Genomic DNA, 10206 nt, shown 5'->3' with positions numbered 1-10206 from the left:
CGAAAAGGAAAAAGTGAGAGCCGGGCAGAGAGGTCCACCATGAAGGTGCTAAGCGGCCCCTGAAAGGGGACAGAATGTAGAAGTGGCACAGGATTTTGAGTGAGATGGTGGCAGACGGTGTGCATGCAGACCAGAGCCATAGGGTGAAGTAAGCAGCCTGGAACAGAGGGCAAAGCCAGCCTCTCAGGGAAGCTCAGGAGAGGATCAGGCTGAGGCTCCCCAGGGAAAGCAGTGCCAGTGTCGGAGTCCCCCAAGAAACCCTTTTAAAGAAGCCTCTTTGCCTCTGTTTCAGGATCGCAGGTGACACCGCCCTCAACAAAAACATCCACGAGTCCGTCAGCGCCCAGATCCGGAAGAACTTCGCCAAGAGCAAATGGAGAGTAAGTCTCGTGTTGATCAGATCCCCAGTGAGCGTGACGCTTGCGTGAACCTTGTCCTGCAGGCTGAGCATTTCTGATTTCTGAAGGTTACTGCCACCCACGCTTGATGAACCTCACCCCAATCATTTTGCTGATATTAACGGATCATGATGAAGACTTGAAGGGAGTAGGTTGGTGTGAGAGGGACAAAGTCTGCGCTGTAATATTCCCCTTCTGAAAGCCAAAAATAGCAATAGTGCCAGCTCTGACTCATTTGCTGTATCTTTAGAACGTAATCCCTGTGGTCTTTCTCTACTTTGCTGGAACTTTGAGTAGTCGACTTGTATAAAAGCGACATGCAGGAGAAAAAAACCCAGGAAATCTGAATTGAACTCATTGACATTTTCTGGTAAAAATGTGATGGATTTAAACCAACATTTTTGTGATCAGTGACTGGTTTCCTAAACCCTATATTCTAATCAGCGTGGGTGATTAAGAACCAACAGTGAGAGACCATATAGAAACAAAATTAATAACACTGACCTCCTTTATTCAGAGGAAATGCTATTATTTGGGACAAAAGCACCAATAATAGGAAATAGGAAAATAAAAACTATTTTAAAACATTGTCTCATAAGGTGTGATATTATTATAATATGTCTTGTATTCTAAAACTCACTTCTCAACATATAGAGAATCGGTTTACATTTATTCATATGTTTATTATGTCGAAAGAAAAGCATGTTTTTAAATCTCCCAAAATATATTTGGAAGGGGGGAGGGGTCAAATACATTAGTGTACTTTGAAAGCAGGGGCAATATAAATTTCCTTCCTAGAGTATCATGAGAACATTTTCAGAAGTTCGCAGTGCTTAGGGTAACAGGGAAAATAATAGGAGACAGTCTGCGTCTTTTTAATTAACTGGAATATTTTGTCTGCTTTTTTCCTTTCTTGAATTTTAGCAAGCATTTAACGCCACAGCCGTCGTGAGGCATATGAGAAAACTCCACCTTGGCAGCAGTCTGGACAGTTCAAATGCAAGCGTTTCCAGCAGCCTCAGTCTGGCCAGCCAAAAAGATTGTGAGTATGTAGCAAAAACAGAACTTTTCAACTGCCATTTAAGATAAGTCTGGGGTGGAGAGGAGGGCGCTGCCATTTGCTGAGCACCTGCTGTGTATCAGGCACTGGCAATAATTTATCCCATTTAATACTCCCAACAACTCAAGCACATGCTTTAATTTTTAAAATGATTTTCTTCTTTCAAACTAAATGTATTGGGGTAACATTCGTTAATAACGTTATGTAAGTTTCAGGTGTACATCTTTATAATACGACATCTGTACACTCTAATGTGTGCTCAGCACCCAAAGCCTAGTCTCCTTCTGTCACCATGTATTATTTTAACCCCCTTACCCTCGCCATCCTGCCCCCACTCCCCTCCCCTTCTGGTAACCACCATTCTGTTGTCTGTGTCTACGAGTTTCTTTGTTTGTTGCTTTGTGTTTTATATCCCACATATAAGTGAAATCATAAGGTTCTTGTCCTTTTCCATCTGACTGATTTCACTTAGCATCAAGCTCTCAAGAGTATCAAATGGCACTAGTTCATCCTTACTTGTGGCCGAGTAATATTCCATTGTGTATATGTACCACATCTTCTTCATCCAAACATCTGTTGAAGGATACTTAGGTTGTTTCCATGTCTTGGCCCTTATGAATAATGAAGATGTGGGTGCATATATCTTTACGAATAAGTGTCCTCAAAATTTTAGGGAGACACCCAGATTACTGGGTCATATAGTAGCTCTAGTCTTAATTTTTTTGAGGCGTCTCCATACTGTTTTCCATAGTGGCTGTACCAATCTACAGTCCAAAAATTAATTATTTAATATTCCCACAACCCTACCTGCTATTATTTCCGTTTATTATGAGAAATCTGTGGCTCAAGTCCCACACAGCCATGTCTGTCTGGACAGAAGCTCAGCCACTTTCTGATCTATCTCCTTGCCCTCTGTTTGCTTATTATTGTGAGTCACTCCCAGGATTTGAGCAAGGGGTGGCAGAGACTCATGACAGCCTGACCTCATTGACTTTTCATACGTATATTTGTGATGAGGATGACGATAATTAGAGCTGACTTACATGAAATGCATTGGCTTTGCAATCAAAGTAATAGTAATATTTCATTGTCTTTCACCTTTGCACGGAATGTTGTGTCGTTGAGCGCATAGCTACTCTCCTTGTTTCTCTCTCCCACTCCCCCATCTATATATTTATCTTTATCTCATGTCAGGTTGTTCCAGTGGCTCCTCCCCACCTCAGAGCAGTCGCCTTTATCTTCCCCATCAGCCCGCGTCTCCCTAACCATTAAGTACCCTTCAGCTTGGTCTCACTCTGGGCATCACATTTCTTCCCATTAACCTTGGAAAAGGGTTCCCTTCCTCTCTTTCTTTCCAAATAGTCCCCCCATCTCATTCTGGAATGTCCAGCCCTTAAATTTTCCCAAGAAATCTCTGAGCATCCCCTGACCCAATTGCACACTATTATAGACCCACATTTACATTTTAGCATAGATCCTTTCTACCCTCTGGTCAAAGGAAACCACATGATCAGTTGTTTCTTTGAGTGTTCATATAATGGCTCTGATGAGGAAGCCATATTAGGTATTTATTTTATGGATCTCCCTATGTCTGAGCCTACAAAGTTCATGGAAGGAAATACACTACTGGAGCTAAGCTGTGGCGGATTGATTCCCACATCCAGACCTTTCGGTGCTAACACATCTGCTTGGAGAATGTTGTAGTACAACCTGTTAGGGATTTTTCTAGACCTGGGAGGCTGCTGAGTTCACACAGGAAGACGTAAACAGCCCCATTTCAATGTGCTGTGTGTTACAAACCCTGCTTAGCCAAGAGTACAGACCACACACCAAACAAAGGGCACAAGGAGGTATCACATTCTTTCTTCATTCTTAAAATCCCTACTTCACAGTGTTGTAATAAACAACTCTCATAATGACAGTGGGTATTCAACACTTAACCTGATGCCTAATACATAATAAGTGCTCAGTAAATGGAACCTATCATACTAGGATGACTAAACCATGCCGTATTTAAATACGAAACAGTCATAATGAAAAGAGGGAAGAAAAGAGGGGCTAAGAAAACATTTTGGACACATTGCAAATGTTTAACTATGGGTATGTAAACATTTAGAATTGAGTGCATAAAAGTTAGATCCCAGCCGCCAGCAAATCCTTGCAGGGGGAAGAGCAGCGCATATTTCTTTCTGAAGCTTTGAACCCTTGTGTCCACTGTCGCCTGCAGGTCTGGCATCCTCCACGCTCTGTAGTTTCATTTCCTCTTCGTCAGGGGTCTCAGGAGTGGGAGCAGAGCGGAGACCGAGGCCCACCACTGTGACGACAGTGCACTCTGGAAGCAAGTGACTGGCTCTGGAGGTGGGGCCCAGGGGGTGGGGCCTCAGGTGGGGCAAGGGAAGGGGGCCCCTGGGGGCCTCCTGTGCCACTAGCCACGCCAGAGTGATCCCACCTCGCATGGTGCGCCTTCCTGCACAGGACTGGAAGACAGAAGTTTTTTTATGGCCATATTTTATACTGCAATTCTGAAATGTTCATTTCTCACAAACTGTACTGACTCAAGGGAGCTGATTTAATAGGATCTGGTGCTGTATATATGAATCTTGCAAAGCTCAAATGGAACGGACTTTCTTCGTCCTCTCCCCAACTCCTGTCATTTCCGCTCTTCTCAGTATAGGTAACCATCTATATTGTATTTTTTTTTATTAATGACAAAAAAGGTTTCAACTGGATTATTTAAGTATTGGTAAATATTGTGCATTAGGGTTTCATTTTTTTTCTTTTTAAGAAATATGTCCTTGCAATCTATACTTCTTTGTTACATGGCCTATATCTTTTGCTCGTCAGTATACAGTTCTGTGTTAACCTTTACGAGATTTTTTTTTTTTCTCCACGGTGAATTTAAAGGTATTTTTAAAAATTCTAAAAAGAGGATCGAGAATCTGTCTCCAAGGCAAAGAGTGCACTTTACTTCTCTTCCTTCTCCTTCTGTCTCCGTCCTTGGAGGGGCAGCTCTCTAAGAAGACAATTCAGCAGTTCTGCAGGGCTGTCTTCTCTCTGGGCCACTTTGGGAGGGAACCTGCAGAAAACCTTTCCCGGCAACTCCTTCAGCAAACCCCTCGCCAACCAGAGATGCTAGGGCCCTTGACATCAGCGGCCAGAAATTAAGAAGCCTGCTCCCCCAGAAACTAAAGGCTGAACTTCAAAGGCTGGACTTGCTGTGGAGGAGATGCCCACCCAGCAGATATTTAAGGATCTCCCCTACGAAGATGCCATTTTGTTTAAAGTGAACCTCCCAGGCAGCTCTCATTTCTCATGAGGGGTCACCCATGAACGCTCTGCTCTCAGCTATGCAGTTTTCAAATTAATCTCTCTCTGTTTTCTTAAAAATGCATTTCTAATCTTACACTTAAAATGGCCTCCAACTCACATAAGTTGTTTCTGCACATCTTTACCCTGTTCTTGTACGAATGTTATCTGGAGGAGGAAAGGGAAATGGCCTAGGAAAATAGTTTATGTGGGGTAGTAAGGAGAGGTGACCTGCCAAGCAAGTGATGGCCAGACACCACCTCAGCCAGGCCCAGCCGGCACCTGAAGCCGTCCCTCTGACCAGGGCTATCTGAAAACCAAAGACCTGTGGTGGGGGCGGGGGTCACCAAAGGTCCCAGTCTACCCGGGACTGAAGGATTTCCCAGGATGTAGGCCTTGCAGTGCTCACGCTGTCAGTGATCCAGGCAAATGGCCACGTTGTTCAGCCAAATGGTAGGTAGGTGTGCAGGACACAGCAGTCGCAGGGTGAAACCCAGGGCAAAGCACTTCTCAAGGAGACTTCAAGGATGCTGTCCTGTCGATGCAAGCAGGTGACTCCAAATGCCAGCTTTGCAAAAGCCGTTCCTCGGCCCTGTGGCTATGTGAGTCTGCATTGTACAGTCAGCACCAGCTGGCTGTGTGTCCCTGAGGTCTGCCTGAGAGTCCAGTGACATTCTTGGCTCTTGTCCTCATGCCCTTCTCCTGCAGTTGGCCAAACGTGGCAGGTCCTATTGGTTAAGCCATCTTTATCACTTCCACACCCTTGCCTATGTCCAGGCCAAATGTTTCGGGATAGCTGTCCCCAGCGCACGTGCGCACACACACACACACACACACACACAATCACACAATCACAATGTTATGAGGTTCAGCAGCTTAATTCAGCCTCCTTTAGGACAGCAGTGCAGACATGCATAAGAATAGCGGGAAAGACAGGCAGCTGGTCTACCCCATTCCCACATGCATCATAGGCACTCAGCCCCTGGGCAGGAATCCTGCTTGCTGTCTGCCACACATGCACCCAGAGTGAAATCAGGCAATCACTCTTTAGAATCTGTAAAACGCCTGGGAAAACCTATCACATGACAATAGACCCAGTTAAGAAACAAGTACCGCCTGAGTTGGATATACATCCACCCCCCACATTTAGGGCAATAGCGTGAATCTTGTAAAGGGAGTCTGAGGAAACAGAGGCATCTCTCCAGGGCATTCAGTAGGATGTCGCTTACTGACAAGTGTAATGGAACTTTCAGGTTTCTACAGTATAAGAAAACCAGTAATTAGATGTCACATTAGCATGAAGTTGGTACCTATAGTGTGTGCCTGCATAGTCATCAGCTCTTTGTACTGTGTGCGATACGCAAGCAGTTGCACTGGGAAAGCAACATGTGAAGCCAAAGTCTGTTACTGATGATTACGTGATTTTCTGGAGCTGATATGTGGGGTGTGTATTCTATCCAGTTAGTTTGAAAGTATGTCCTGCCTGAAAAGTGCAGCTGGAAGGTGGGCCCTGCCGCTGGCGTCCTCTTTGCAGTTCAGGTCAGCTCTCAGCCATGCTTGGCCTGTGACACGTCAGGTCTCAGTCACATAGTGGGAGGAGGAGATGGCGACTGGTTTCAGCCCGAAGGTTGAACTTGACATCGGGCAAGTCCCTACTGTCTCAATGCCGCCAGACTTAGATTATTTCCTATTGTTTTAGGAAGAGAAGAAAATGAGCATATGGAAGAACTTTTGCTCTTTTGAGAGAGCTTGAGTTGTATAAGGATAGAGGCTGTCTTTCAACTATATCTGGTATTCCGTATGCTTCATTACAACACAGGAAGAGAACCCAGAATGTGCCTTTTGTTAAGACCTGCCGAGTGGGGAGGCACAGTCCTAGCACTCTCACTGATGCCAAATTCCATCAGTAGTTGCTGAGCTTTCTATGTCCACTGGCCTCCGAGCCAGTGTGTGTGGACCCCCGGCCCCATCACAGGCTCCCTTCCAGCCCCAGCTCCCCGGCCCCCCACATTGGTCACCTCACCTTCTCAGAGCAAGTGGGTTTTCTTTCTCACTTGAATGTTACATTTTGAAATAGTGTCCTCAAATTGTCTTTCCCTCAGCCACCTGCCTGTCCCTCCCTCGCTTCCCTGACCTTCGTCTCATCTGTGAGGCCGTAAGAGAAGCTGGCATTTGCCTGAAATGAGCAGGGAGTTCATGCCCACATGCAGGTCCCCAACAGAGCGGCAGCTCGTGGCTCTTCACCAGTCCCTGGAGTCTGGACTGTTCACTGCCCGCCCTCAGTGGGCACTCTGGGCTCTGGAGTGTCGGCTTTGGGTGGGGAAGAGGACCTGGAGCAGCTGGGGGGGGGCGGTGCCTGCCTACGTAAGGTGCTCACGACTATGGAAAATTCTCACGCAATGAAGGTGCCCAGATGGACCCACAGCAGTGCCAGGGATGCTCGTGACTGTTGCAGTAGGCAGTTTTCACCACCTCTTACTGCCTCTGGCTCCACGGGAGAATAGAAAGGACATGTCCCCCTTCATGTCCCCTTTTTGTCGTTGTTGTTTAAGAAAAGAACTATGCAGAAAGCATGCCCTCACTGCCCCCCAAAAGCAGGCGTGGCTTCGTGTTCTTGACTATGGCAGTGATTTTAGTCACTTCTAAAACCTCACGTAAGAACAGGGAGCAGCTCCCCCTGGCACAGGAGCTTGTGACCTTTGAGAGGGTCCCACTCTCCACCTGGCTCTAAGCATAGTGTCCAAGGAACTCAACAGTCCAGTTTGGGTTAGAAGAAGACACCTTTAGCTGAACGGGCCGGGCCTGAGCCCGTCTGACTCAGGTTACCCGCCCGCCCAGCACTAATCTCATCTTGTTCACTTGTCTACCTTGGTGTCCAACATGTCCTAGATGGATTGTGGGTAGAAGGGGAGGACTCTCCTTTAGAACAAAGGCCAAGGACACCAGGGACAAAGGGGAAGGGAGCCCAAGGCATCCCTCCTGAAAGGGGGCTGATCCACTATCTTGAGGAGTGACAGCTTAATCTGATTAACCCACTGGGGCTTGACATCTCATGAGCAATTCCAAACAAAGGAAAGACCATGTCTCAGTGGAAATAACTCAGTATGTTAAGGCTTTGGCCACCGTGGCCCTGTGGCCCACCTAGAGCCGTGGCCACTATTGGTCTTCACACTGGAGAAGCCACGCTGGTGCCATTGTCGTTCCAGGGCTGAAGACAGGAGAACAGGGGTCACTGGTTCTGAGCTCCAGCCAGCAACACTCCCTACTGTGTGATTTCCACTGCACTGCACTGCACTGCACTGCACTGCACTGCACTGCGGGGTTTCCTTTGGATCTGAGAAAGGGCAAGGGCCAGCAAAGGGCTGTTCCTCCCGCTTCCATAAACAGAAATAAGATGCACTCTTTCCCAGGGGCTCACAGTCACTTCTGGCAAGTGAGAGGAAGGTCCTCGGACTCATCCAAATGCACGAAGCCTCCGCATGTTCCCCTAAAACGACGGCACCTCCCCGTCCTGTTTACTCACACCCTGCAAAGTTTGCCTTCTCCTTAAACACATTCCAGACCAAACACTGTTCTGTCTGTCTTCACAAAAAGAAACAATGTATATACCTGTATGTAACCCACCACTCTTTTGGGGGGGGGGGCACCTGGTCCTTGGTTGAGGCTGCAAGTGTACCTGGCATTTGCAAACAAGCGTTGCACTCCTGTGATTTTCAGAATTGAAGATGTTAAGATAGAAAAGGTGAAGTGGGTGAACAGATTCCCCAAAGGAGGGTGACTTATTTCCTGAAGACTCGAGAAAACTAGTCTGCAGATGAGTTCGCTTGAACAGCTCTGCCGTGGACAGCAGGCTGGGGCAGTGAGAGGAGGGCAGAGGCCCAAGCCCCCTTCAGCCCAAACCTTTATTGCGGCCCCTGTGCATCGTGCTGTGCAGTCCGGGCTTGGGCACAGGAGCCCAGCCCCACTGTGAGGTCAGCCTGCATGCCAGCCAAGGCCTGGCCCACCACGGGAAGGCACGTCAGCCCTCCCAGCCCCCCGAGTCCTCCCCCACCACCAGCAGCAGCAGGGGCAGCTCGGCTTGTGGCTCTGGGGGGTGGGGGGCGGGGGCACTTCAATGAACCCAAAGCCTGTGCGTTTGGCAGCCAAACCCACAGCATGTGGCTGCCAGGGCTGGTTTTGTGGACAATGCAAAGCGTGGAATGGCTTCTCTGTATCTTCCTACACCAAAGGGACAAACTGTTGCGTTCACCCTTTGTACTAACGCTGCTTCTGCATTCGCCATACCTATTTTTAACCTTTTGGTCTCCAGGGAACTTCTTCTACGATGACTATGACTTCTGATTATTTACGGAATCATTTTACTTAGAGGTGATTTTATTTTCTTATGGATAGGAAAAAAGAAAATGAGAGGCGTGTTTGAGGATTTAGTCATAGCGGTGAAACGTCACCAGGGACTCAAATGCCCCAAATACTGGATAAATTACTTCTCAAAGGAAAACCTTAACCTGGACAGAATGAGGTTCCCAGACCCTCATGGTAGGTCTGCACTTTGGGGAAGAAGCAGAGGTACTGGGGTAGCTCTGGGAACCAGACTTACAAAAGAGGGACAGACAGACAAACAGAAAGAGAGAAGAAAGAGGATGTTTGTGCCTGTCCTTCCCGGGGGCACTTGGCCTTCAGAACTGTGTGAGATACTGTCCAAATGGCTTCGATGTGGTGTTCTCAAAGATGGGGCTGCATGTTTCAGAGAGCGTTTATGCCGGTCCCATGTTCAGGTTGGAAGACACAAAAGGTACATTCTGTCCAGAATCAAAATTTGGAACAATTTCACACAATTGGCTTTAGTCCCTATACACAATGTCGTCAACCTTCTTGCAGCTCTCCCAACACTAAGCATGTTTTCCAAAAGCTTCCAACGTCGAACCCAGGAATGTCCCCGTGTCTATATTACCAGGCTTGCGATTGGTTCCATTTTTCCATAAAAACATGCTTGTCCAAAAGAAGGGGAACTGTGCATTTATTCCATGCATGTAATAAACTCTGCAAGAAGTTTAACCCACCTCAGTTTGTGGCTCTGCAAAATTGTGAACAGGCCTATGTAACAAGTGAATCTCTGCCTTGACAATCATGTACACTTATCAAGATGTCTTTCATAATGACAACGAGACCGATGACTTCTTGTTTTCCTTCAATAAAGACGATTAATCACCTTTGGGTATATGTGGTTTGTTTCCTCCACACGGAGCAGGAAGTAGTTGTTTCAGCAGCTCTATCTTTCCTCCTGTCTCTGAACTTTGGATTTGAAGGAAGGCATTTGAATTGAGCCTCCGGAAATGCACGAGGTCCCCTAAATGTTTCATACCACCGGTCCAATGATCAGGAAGTGCCAGGAACGGGGGTGGGGCAGGTTTGGGGTCTTTGGTTTTGGGGTTTGTGGAGGGT

The 10206-nt window shown here is 47.0% G+C and overlaps 1 protein-coding gene across 1 annotated transcript in view; it reads left to right on the top strand.

Moving 5' to 3' along the window:
- The window catches only part of CAMK1D (calcium/calmodulin dependent protein kinase ID), a 462879-nt gene extending 452905 nt beyond the window's left edge, over positions 1–9974 (top strand). Inside the window, exons 8-10 of the mRNA XM_019656989.1 lie at positions 193–380; positions 1323–1440; positions 3686–9974. Coding sequence (XP_019512534.1) covers positions 193–380; positions 1323–1440; positions 3686–3804 — 425 coding nt within the window. The 3' untranslated portion in view covers positions 3805–9974. The remainder of the gene's footprint in view (positions 1–192; positions 381–1322; positions 1441–3685) is intronic.
- Positions 9975–10206: the final 232 nt, after the last annotated feature.

The sequence above is a fragment of the Hipposideros armiger genome, unplaced genomic scaffold, assembly GCF_001890085.2.
Source record: "Hipposideros armiger isolate ML-2016 unplaced genomic scaffold, ASM189008v1 scaffold_271, whole genome shotgun sequence".
NCBI classification, from domain to species: Eukaryota; Metazoa; Chordata; class Mammalia; order Chiroptera; family Hipposideridae; genus Hipposideros; species Hipposideros armiger.
Note: the sequence above shows the minus strand (reverse complement) of the source record. Positions and strands in the feature narration are given on the sequence as shown.